This window comes from Nilaparvata lugens, chromosome 1 (assembly GCF_014356525.2).
Source record: "Nilaparvata lugens isolate BPH chromosome 1, ASM1435652v1, whole genome shotgun sequence".
NCBI lineage: Eukaryota > Metazoa > Arthropoda > Insecta > Hemiptera > Delphacidae > Nilaparvata > Nilaparvata lugens.
Genome location: NC_052504.1, coordinates 83,520,261 through 83,532,735, shown reverse-complemented (window position 1 = coordinate 83,532,735; position 12,475 = coordinate 83,520,261). Strand labels below are relative to the sequence as shown.

Here is a 12,475-nt window from a genome sequence, read left to right as displayed (position 1 = left end):
TGTGTGTGTGTATGTCTGTGAACACGATAACTCCATTCCTAATTAACCGATCGACTTGAAATTTTAAACTTAAGGTCCCTATACCATGAGGACCCGACAATAAGAAATTCAATAAAATTCAATTCAAGATGGCGGAAAAAATGGCGGATAATTACTAAAAAACCATGTTTTTCACGTTTTTCTCGAAAATGGCTCTAACGATTTTCTTCAAATTTATATCATGGATAGCTATTTATAAGCCCTATCAACTGGCATAAGTCTCATTCCTGGGAAAATTTCAGGAGCTCCGTAATATTCTTGAGAAAAATGGCGGATAATGACTAAAAATCCATGTTTTTCACCGTTTTCTCGAAAACGGCTCCAACGATTTTCTTCAAATTTATACCATGGATAGCTATTTATAAGCCCTATCATCTGGCATAAGTCTCATTTCTGGGAAAATTTCAGGAGCTCCGTAATATTCTTGAGAAAAATGGCGGATAATGACTAAAAATCCATGTTTTTCACCGTTTTCTCGAAAACGGCTCCAACGATTTTCTTCAAATTTATACCATGGATAGCTATTTATAAGCCCTATCATCTGGCATAAGTCTCATTTCTGGGAAAATTTCAGGAGCTCCGTAATATTCTTGAGAAAAATGGCGGATAATGACTAAAAATCCATGTTTTTCACCGTTTTCTCGAAAACGGCTCTAACGATTTTCTTCAAATTCATACCATGGATAGATATTTATAAGCACTATCAACTGGCATAAGTCTCATTTCTGGGAAAATTTCAGGAGCTCCGTAATATTCTTGAGAAAAATGGCGGATAATGACTAAAAATCCATGTTTTTCACCGTTTTCTCGAAAACGGCTCTAACGATTTTCTTCAAATTCATACCATGGATAGATATTTATAAGCACTATCAACTGGCATGAGTCTCATTTCTGGGAAAATTCCATGAGCTCCGTAATATTCTTGAGAAAAACGGCGGATAATGACCAAAAAACCAGGGTTTTCACGGTTTTCTCGAAAATGGCTTTAACGATTTTCTTCAAATTTAAACCATGGATAGCTATTCATAAGCCCTATCAAATGACATGAGTTCTTTCCTTGGAAAATTGCAGGAGCTCCGTAATATTCTTGAGAAAAATGGCGGATAATTACTGAAAAACCATGTTTTTCACGATTTCTCAAAAATAACTTGACCGATTTTTTTCAAATTCATACCCTGTATAGTTATTTATCAGCTCTATCAACTGGCATGAGTTTCCTTTCTGGGAAACCAATGGGGGGTCCACCCCATCCTTGGGAAATGGACTTAGTAACCTCCTTCTCGTGCATGAGGTAGGTAGGTAGCGCAGTTCATAAAAAGAACACATAGTCGAGATATTTCATCTGTAGAACAGCTGTTTTGACGACTTTAAAAAAATGACGACTAAAAAAATCATCGAATTTCACATTCACACAAAGAAAAAGTACTTTGAAAACAATTATATATACACCATATACAGAAGTCTGATCGTAGTTTCAAATATGAGCAAGGAAAGTTGTGTGAGTGTACCACACCAGATTTTTTCAATTTATTCAATACTTCTATTTTTCCTAGTAATTTTTAATCTAAATCAATGTATTAAAAATCTGGTGTGGCGCACTCACACAACTTACCATGCCGTTATGAAAATTGATCACCTGACTCTAGTGTTCACGCACATCTCAAGAGTCTACTATTCAAAGATCTGCCAGCTGGTGACAGAACAATAACGCTGGAGACACACGAAGTCTGCTAACTCTTCATAGTGAATGATTTAATAGAATCAACAGTTTGCAATTGAATAATCTTATTTTCTCTAACTTAATAGTGAATGATTTAATAGAATCAACAGTTTGCAATTGAATAATCTTATTTTCTCTAACTTCGAGCTTATTTTCAATTTTAGGTGAAAATGTTACTGAACATTAATTGTAGAGATTTTTATGCTTAATCTTTTCCACTTGAAATTTTTGTTTAAATTGTATCTGAAGCCTGATAATTGGGAATCTAAAATCTCACTTTGCATTGATGGGGCGGAGCTCCTGAAATTTTTACAGATATGGGACTTGTGGCAGTTGATAGAGCTTATCAATGACTATTTTAGGTATAAATTTGATCAAAATCGTTGGAGCCGTATTTGAGAAAATCGCGAAAAATCCTGTTTTTGACAACATTTTTGCTATTTTAGCCGCCATCTTGGATGGCATTTAATCGAAATTGTTCGTGTCGGATCCTTATATTGTAAGGACCTTAAGTTCCAAATTTTAAGTCATTTCGTTAATTGGGAGATGAGATGTACACGGACACATACAGACCAATACCCAAAAACCACTTTTTTGGACTCAGGGGACCTTGAAACTTATAGAAATTTAGAAATTAGGTTACCTTAATTTTTTTCGGAAAGCAATAGGCCTACTTTCCTTACCTAAGGTAATAAAAATTATTCAGATCTGTGAGAGATCATATCGTTGAGACAGGCAGAGAGATATAGGCTGAGAGCTCTGTAAGAACTAATTTCAAGTGAAGAGTATTTATTCGCAACCATACTTTCACACGAATTTTGAACATGCTAAGCATTGTCCACCCAACATATTTCCTCTCGTTAAAATCTGCGGTAATTTTTAAATTTAATTCAGTAGTATTAGCTTTGAAAATGTTAGAATAACGATTCAGTACACTACGTTTTGTTGATTATGTATTTAACTATCTCGTTTGACATATTACTAAAAACTATGTTAGATCATTACATGCATTCAAAAAAAGGTTTTACATTTTTGTACGCGAACAAAAACTCAATTTTATAAAACAAAGATAATTTTTGAAGAAATACTTTTAAATCATTCTGAATCAGGATTTCAAATGGTTGAACTACTTCTTAGTACTGTAGAAATAATTTATTAATAATAAATAAAAAAATCACTTACTTCCTGTGTCTTCGTCACGGTCCATGGATCGGGGAATCGTCATCAATTTCAGAAGGTGAACTCAATATCCTCTGGTGTTGTAATGTTTCCCCTATGAATTCCACTATGATGTATTATGGTCTCTTCAAGAAATACTGTTTCAGCAACTTGAGGAAGCGCGGAGGAGTGTATCGAGTTTTTGGCAGGATGTTGCAGCATAATTTGGAGTGTACTTGATGAATTTCTGGAGCCTATGTCGCGGAAGGCCTTTATTTAGTCGACTTCTGGTGTTGCAATCAAGTCGATCACTAGAAGATCGCAGGGCTTTGTCCAGTAGCAAGAATTACTGTGGTTTGATGCCACAGTGAATGTATTATTTTGGACTAGTAGGTAACCCATGCTCCGCAAGAATTTGATTAAAAACTTGACCTACTGAACAATTTAAAATAGGCCTATAAACATCCTCGGTAAATTAAGAATCTTCATGCCAAATTTCAAGTTAATCAGTCTAGTCTATAGTGAGGTTCACGTTATAATGACAGTAATTGATCAACTTTGGTTTTGCTATCCTTGTCTATCATTCGAAAAAGCCGGTGGTACTATCCTTTTCTAGGTCCACAACGGTGCCAATTATGTTTTTGACAGTGTAGAAATATGATTAATTAATGCAGAAAATCGGCATCGCTATTCTTCTATCTTTATCCACTGTCATTATAACGTGGACCTCACTATAGTAGGTACTGTAGGTCAGACTTAATGATGCGTCATTCGTGAATTTCCTAGCTTGTATGGCTGTATGTATAAACTAATTCTTTCCTTTATTATTATTATATATATATATATTAGATGTTATCTGAATACGTTACATTGAAAACAACAGCTCGCCATTAATTGAACATATTTAAAAGAAACTTCATAGCCATTAAAAAGCTGATAGATATACATCAAGGTCTGAAACTATAATATAAAATAGGTGATGTTGGTTACTTACCGCTTATCGGAGGTTGCGGCTTGAGGAGTTATAAAAGTAAACAATATTACATGAGAAAAATAGGTAGCTCTAATGATCAGTGTATTGGGCATTCTGAATTTCTTTTGATTCATTTAGTTAGAAATGAATGATAGAAAATCTCTACGATCCAAACACGTGCAGAGTGGCTTGTAAGTTATTGAAACTTATACAAATTGATGTGTTGCTGATCATCTATATATATATATATATATATATATATATATATATATATATATATATATATATATATATATAAAAGCGAAATGGCATTCACTGACTGACTCACTCACTCGCAGAACTAAAAATCTACCGGACCAAAAACGTTCAAATTTGGTAGGTATGCTCAGTTGGCCCTTTACAGGCGCACTAAGAACGGATTTAAAAAAAATTCCAAAGATACGCCCAAAATCTGCGTTTCCCAGCGTTTTCTCAGCTTTATCGAGAACAAATGAACAGAAAATTTTCAAATTTAGTACAGAAGTTAAGCTAGGGTGTAATAATGTTGTGTTGAAGGAATTTGAAATAACGCCAAAGATACGCCCAAAATCTGCGTTTTTTTTTTTGCGCTTTCTCAGCTTTATCGAGAGCAAATGAACAGAAAATGTTCAAATTTACTACAGAAGCTCAGCTATAGGGTGTAATAATTATGTTTTGTTAGAAGGAATTTGAAATAACGCCAAACATACACTCAAAATTAGCTTTTTTTGCGTTTTCTCAGTTATTTCATCAAGTAATAAACAGAAAATTTTCAAATTTGGTACAGAGGTTTAGCTAGGGTCTAAAAATTTTGTGATGAGGTGACTTTAATATTTAATCAAAGATAGATACGCCCAAAATCAGCGTTTTTCCAACGTTTTTCTCAGCTTTTCTGCGTTTTCAACTTTCTGATGGAATGAAGCATGCTCAAATGAAAAATTCAGGCGAGCGAAGTGAGCCCGCTGATCTCATTTTTGGACGATTCAGCGGGGGGGTCCAGGGGGCGGAGCCCCCTGGCTAGACGGATACGGCGAGCGAAGCGAGCCTGACGGCTAGTTGTTAATAATTGAAACGATAATATTTTAGCTGTTATTTTTGATTCATCGATAAGATAGGTTGATTAACTTTAAATGAAAAGTTGAATGAGAGATGCGTATGTTCAAAATGTTTGAATGTAAGATAAGGAGTCCACGCACTCAAAAGGTATAAGGCTGTCACTGTCCAATTTGATGAGATATAATAAATAGACTAGTTGACAGGCAAAGATGAACAAATTAGGTAGATTAAACATTCAGCATTCCCAAATAATATCGACATTTTCCATTAAAGTAAATCCCATTAGGCTGTAACCGGAGTTTCTGCCACGAACACGATAACAATAAAAAATAACCTGAACTTCAAAATAGGCGCCACAAGTTAGCCAACACAGCTTGAGTTGAATCTACTTAATAAAAATCATTGAGATTCATCTTTAAATGAGAAAAAAACAAGTAACCAATAATTATTCCAATAAAAATGTTTTCAAAAGTGAATTTTATTCTTATTTATGATAATTTGCCATTTTGACATTCTCACTACAGAAACACAAACTTGAGAGACCGACAAACTTGTAGTTGAGTGTTTCCTTTTCCCAGTTTACGTCTTCGTTCGGTGTAATAGTCAAACATGGTTGTAAGTACTTTTATAATTTTATCGATTTGCATCTAAAATTATAAAGATATTTTCTTATTATTTCTTCTAAATTTTTAGTTTATCCATTTTAATTGACTCTTTTAGAACAAGAGAATTCATTTACCTAGTTTATGTCATGAGTTCATCAAATCAACCCACTGAACATAACCTAACTTTCACCATTCTTGAAAATCCATACTCAGTTTTTAATTTATTATAATTTGCTCCACGCAAATAATAATTACATGAATTAAACAATGATTGGCCTAAAATATTTTCATATCGACATTTCTGACATTATCAAATATTTTTTTACAAGCAACATTTAGTTTCATTTTAGGTTTGCACTGATAGGTTAAATTTTTTAGATTATTTCACAAATTACACTCTTATATCAGACTACCTGTCTTAAATACCTGAACTCTTTATATATTCCATTTGTAAACTGTATTATAATTTATACATTTATTTACTTGAAACTGAAGTTTATTATTTACCATCAAAGCGTCATCTGCAGTAGTTATAGGTACTCCGCCTGTAGCTACTCACAATTGTAGTTTAGATTTTTTGAGAGAGCCAACTTGAAGAAGAATTATTTTTTAGCTCACTTAGCTAATTATTAGCCTGTTGGACTTTAATTAATTGTTTTTTTTTCAATGCAGTGTTTCAAAAATATAAATATTTTTATCATTTATAGGAAAAGAAGAAAGCTGATCCCGCAAAGAAGGGAAAGAAGACAGCTCCTAAGAAGGAGCCCAAGGATAAAACTAAGAATGTTATGCGGGATGTGAGAATTCGTAAACTGTGTCTGAACATCTGTGTTGGTGAATCTGGTGATAGGCTTACCAGGGCCGCCAAGGTAACTTGAATTAAATTTTATCTTGAGGGAGTGATCACATTAAATACTTATATGTGCAAGTGCCAAAAAACAAAATTTGAAAAGTGTGATTGAAACACGTTTTGACTTGTTTGTAGCTGCTCACATTCAGTGTGAGTGTTCCTATTGTTCTTTTCAGATTAAGTTTCTCATCTGCAACCTAGGTCATGTATAACAAAGTTGAACTTGCCCATATACGCATCCTATGTGATCACACACTAAGATTTATTCTTATTGTTTCCTACATTACATAAAAATTAATCTCTAGAAATATTATTTACTTCAATTATCCAAGTATAGTTTATGATGATTATTGGGAATTATTTGGCTTGCATGATAGAAAACTAATTTGATTTATTAGGATATATTTTTTTTTAATTTGTTTTGAACAACATAAAAAATAAAGTAATTTATTCTATCAACTTGTTTGAACTAGATTTCAATAAATTCATTATTATTAGGGTGCTTGGCATGAAATCTGTAATCAACCTGTAGCAATCAATATGTTGGTCTTTAAAATATTATTAATTTGATTGTTTCTTATGCAACTCAAGTCAATAATGTCGAACGCATTTTACTTTTGTAGGATGTAGAAATAACCACGGTATCTATCTTCTTCTATATACCGTGGAAATAACCTCCTTTTAATCAGCTGATGAAAAGTAAATTGTGCCTGTTCTTGGCGCTCAAATCTGTACGCAGCTTAATAGATTGAATCATTCTTTTAATTATTAAGAGGCATTGTATTTATAAAGTTGATGACTTTTTGTTTAGGTGCTGGAACAGCTTACTGGTCAGCAGCCTGTGTTCTCGAAAGCTCGCTACACTGTGCGTTCTTTCGGTATCAGGCGTAACGAAAAGATCGCTGTCCACTGCACTGTCAGGGGCGCCAAGGCTGAGGAAATCCTTGAACGAGGCCTCAAGGTCAGAAACATTTTCACCTACTCGAATAATTACTTAATATTAATCTATTTCAATGTTTACAGTTTTTTACTTGAGACAAGTTCGGCTCATGCCGAAAACTGACAATCTTCTAATTTCCACGACAGTCCAAATGAAGGTTACGTTATGTGTCGCTTTTTTATGAAATCGACAATATCTGCTTGTTATAACGAGTCTCCTACTAGAGAACTAAGTACTCAATTGATATTGATAAATTTATCTTATTTGAACAATGGAGACCGATAATTAAATCCTGAGATTAATATTTATTCGCTACCAAAGTTACCAATTTTACTTTCCTTGCCCTATTACCATAGGTAAGGAAAGTATTGCTTTCCGAAAAAAATTAAGGTACCCCAATTTCTAAATTTCTATACGTTTCAAGGTCCCGTGAGTCCAAAAAAGTTTTTTTTTTTGGGTATTGGTCTGTATGTGTGTGTGTGTCTGTGTACACGATATCTCATCTCCCAATTAACGGAATGACTTGAAATTTGGAACTTAAGGTCCTTACAATATAAGGATACGACACGAACAATTTCTATCTAATGCAATTCAAGATGGCGGCTAAAATGGCAAAAATGTTGTCAAAAATAGGGTTTTCCGCGATTTTCTCGAAAACGGCTCCAACGATTTTTATCAAATTTATACCTAAAATAATCATTGGTAAGCTCTATCAACTGCCACGAGTCACATATCTGTAGAAATTCCAGGAGCTCCACCACATCTATGCAAAATTTGATGTTACTCTCTTATTAATTTAATGAGTGCTACAGTAAATTTGACTCTGCAACCAATGGTTCTTATTTTTAGGGCTGTTGTACAACATTGTCAATACAATTATATTTTCTGATTGTGAATAGTATGCTGAATATGTTTTGTTTCGTATAGAACATATTCTAATATAAGCTATTCAATATGTCTAAAAGGACAGCTATGAATGTTTACAGATAGTTTAAGGATACCTGATTAATAGGCCCGGTATTCTATTGACGCTTTAAACAACATTTTGTTTAGATTAATATTATTTTAGTCTTTTTGGATTGTTGATGCGATTCTTCATTATATTTGTTTAATCTTGCAGGTCAGAGAATATGAGTTGAGAAGAGACAACTTCTCGTGCACCGGTAACTTTGGATTCGGTATCCAAGAACACATTGACTTGGGAATCAAGTACGATCCCAGCATCGGTATCTACGGTCTTGACTTCTACGTTGTTCTCGGTCGTCCCGGTGAGTGCAGTACTTTTATTTAATAATTATTTCAGAATTCAAGTGCTGTTTGTAGAAAGAATGTGGCTTTTGCAACCAATAGTTCCTTTTTTAATGCTGGTTTTTGTACATTATTACCAGTACATCAATTATTTCATTACAAAGTTCAGTTTAAAGGTGCGTACAGATATACGCGCCGCTAACATGAGCAATTCATTTTTAATCAGCTGATATATCTGTATTTTTACAGAAACGGTAAGATACAGATATAAAAAGCTTGGCATCAGTTGATTAAAAGTGAATTGCTCATGTTCGCGGCGCGTAAATCTGTACGCACCTTTAGATATTAAATAAGCATACGGGAGTATGTATATACGTTTTCTTTAGTAAATTGATATTGTAAATAATTTAATGAACTGTAATCTTATGATTGTGCTATAATAACAATCAATTTGAGCTATTTTCATTTCATTTATAAAATTATAACAATTAGACCTACATTAATCTACTTTCGTTCTATTTATAATTTGGATAAGTCTCAATGATTTGATGAATTTTAGAAAACCACTTGTATGTTATAAAGGTAATTTTGATATGAACATTCAAATATTGATGCCTCATGAATTATCTATTCATGTGCACGTTGAAGAATATCATATTTGCACTCTGGCATGGAGTTGAATCTTGCTTAATGAGATTTTAACTCTCAAATTATAATGTAGTGCTAGATTAACTTTGGCTTTGCAACCAATAGTTCACTTGTTGAGGATTGTTGTACAATATTGCCAGTACAAAACTAATACCAACTATTTGTTAAATCATTATTCTGCAGATTATTCCTTTATAGGAAACTTAAAATCTGTACAGAATTGATAATTATTATTGTTACCTAATAAGTTTTCAAAACATTGAATAGTTTTTTTGCGGATGATGCCCACATGACCTTTTTTGTAATGGGAAGAGCGAGGGTGATTTGATGAGATGATCAAACATCCATGCCTATTCTATGGGATTCGGCGGGGTTCGAACCCGCGACCAGGTAGCACTAGCAGACTGAAGGGTGCAACGCCTTGGTCGTCTCGGCTATCCTGGCCTACAAAGATTCCTAATATTCGTTTGAAAAACTATAATAAATTAAAGCCTTACTTAATTTTTCTATTGACAAATGAAGTAAGACATTTATTTATAAATAATATGACAGAAATAATTCTATTTAGCACCCAGGCATGGAGTTGAATCTTTTAATAAATAGGATATCATCTCTTCAATTCTGAATGGTGTGCAAAATCAAGTCTGGCTTTGCAACCAATAGTTTATTCGTGAAAGACTGTTGTACAATATTGCCAGTACATTTACCACTAAAACATGTTAACCATATTATAACAGATAACGGTTAATTCTGTTGGTGTTGATTAGTTCTAATACGATCAAAACACAATCTGCGTAAACTTGTGAGTGGAAGAATTATATTAGTTGTAGAAGGTGGTAAAAATGTGAATATACTCATTGATTAAAAAATTTAATTATTATATTAATGCTCTGAGCTCTGATATATTTTTGCATCCAGGCATGGAGATGAGTCTCTCACTGAATGGGATTTCACCTCTTAATATTTTTAATGGAGTGCTAAATGAACTCTAGCTTTGCAACCGATGGTTCATTTTTTAGAACTGTTGTACAATATTGCTAGTACAAGTATTAGTTATAACAGTTATTAGTTTGAAATTCAATATTATTAATGTTTATCAAAACGTTTTCAATGTGTGATTTCAATGCCTACTTTCCCTTCATTTTGTTATATGAAATGTTATGTTTGGATATGAAATAATCATTACTTGACTGGCGTTTCTATAATGATGTGTTGCTTTGCGTTGCAGGTTTCAATGTTGCCCACAGGCGCAGGAAGACAGGGCAGGTTGGATTCCAGCACAGGTTAACCAAGGAAGACGCTATGAAATGGTTTCAACAGAAGTACGACGGAATAATTCTTCCTGGAAAGAAGTAACTGTCTTTTTGTTGTAATTAAAAGCCTGTTTCTATAAATCTAATTCATCATTTCATTCCTTAGAATTCCTCAGTGACAAATTATTATTCAATTTAACTAAATTGAAACAAGAAGAAGGGCCTTGAATAATTGACGATGCAATATAAGGTGGAAATTATTTTGTGGTATTATGATGTATATTGAAGAATTTTTTATTGTCTGATTAATTGCTATAATTATGATTGTGCTGTCAAATGAGTAATGTAAAAATGGTCAGTATGCTAATATTGAAGTATGATATTTGCAATTTTTTCTCGTTTCAAGTTGCAACTGCTTCACACGCCTGACAGGCGATGTCACTCGTGAAACATACCCTACTACTTCCGTTTTCTATTTTTCCAACTGCTTGGAAATCATTTTAATTGAAATAAAAAATAACAGGGTGGCCACTTACCGGGAGAACCTTGAATTCCTCATGATTTCACCAACCGGGAAAAATACCGTAAAAAGTATGTCTAATAAAAGTATACATAATAAATATTCAAATGTGTTGATAACTTTGACACTGTAGTCTATTTTTGTGAATTTTGTTTTTTAACTACTCACTAAGTTTTGAAAATGGACCCTGTCCGAAAGCACTCCACACACATGAGTAGTTTAAAGAACGTACTAATTCCTTACAAAAATAGACTGTAGTGTCAAAAATTATCAATAGACAGTCGAACCTCTGTATAACGAAGTCGATTATCCCGAGAAAAAATTCGCTGCAGAGAGGTTCTTCAAGAAAACTGCCACGATCCTATGGATCTTATAATATCGTATCACGGCGGTAAATAAATGAATATGGTACATAGAACATATCGCGAACGTAGGTAGGGTACCTATTAGACTAATATTAATATGGAAATCTGAAAATTCATGCAGTTTAGAATAGAAAAACATGTTTTTTGAATATTTATAAAATGTAATAAGTAAACTCACCAATTTATTTTCAGAAAGCTTGATTTGTACTATTAGTAGAGTTTAATCAAAGTACATACTCTGTAGCAATATTTTTTAACTCTACACTACTATTAGATGGAACGCAAAATATGGTTATTTTGTCAATAACTTTACTATAATAACTCAACTTTCCTATTTTTTAATGTTTTATATCTGAAAAAAGTGAGTAATTTTCGGCCTTATTTTGCATTTGCAGACATGTCTGGTACACTATTTTTCAGTTTTAATCCTTGCCTGATAATTTTGAAAGCCTTTAGAACTTTTTGATGTGAAGGATTCTTCTCCTCAGGTTCGTCACAGCTATCATCATCATAGTCAGTTTAAAGGATTGAAATGTGTGACAAAAGCAAGAATGGGGAAGTCCAGTCGTTCACCTGCCTGGTCTACAATAATGACAAGTTCTTGGAATTCAATTTCCAGTAACTTGCATTCAATTTCCGACATGTGTTTCACCCTCTATTGACTGTCTACCACCCTATCTTCTTCCTACCTGAATTGCCATTATTTTTAGTCTATTGACCTTTCTGCTGAAACTAAACAATTCCTTGAAAATAACCGTCTGCTTCCTATACACACTACACTTTGTATGTTGAAGTCAAGAGAAAACTTTGTTGTTGAGAGGTCCGAAATACGTTAAATAGCCGCCAAAACTCAAAAATGTCATGGGACCAGATGAAAATTCGTTGTGTAGAGGATTTCGTTAAGTGGAGGTTCGACTGTATTTAGAAATTTAAATTCGCAATTCGTCATGGAAGATCAAACTGAAGATTTCCATAATAAATTATTTACGAATGCATCTTGTTCCACAAATACAGCGGATACTCTTACCTGGAAAATCTGAAATTTTACTCTGGAAAACCGGGAATTACTCATGAATTTTCTA

At 33.4% G+C, this 12,475-nt stretch overlaps 1 protein-coding gene across 1 annotated transcript; it reads left to right on the top strand.

Moving 5' to 3' along the window:
* Positions 1 to 5,437: 5,437 nt before the first annotated feature.
* On the top strand, positions 5,438 to 10,654 carry LOC111058403 (60S ribosomal protein L11). Its single transcript, XM_039445578.1, has 5 exons — positions 5,438 to 5,579; positions 6,277 to 6,438; positions 7,231 to 7,380; positions 8,480 to 8,627; positions 10,484 to 10,654. The coding sequence occupies exons 1-5, from the start codon at positions 5,574 to 5,576 to the stop codon at positions 10,609 to 10,611; spliced, it is 594 nt and encodes a 197-aa protein (XP_039301512.1). The 5' UTR covers positions 5,438 to 5,573; the 3' UTR covers positions 10,612 to 10,654.
* The last annotated feature ends 1,821 nt before the right edge of the window (positions 10,655 to 12,475 follow it).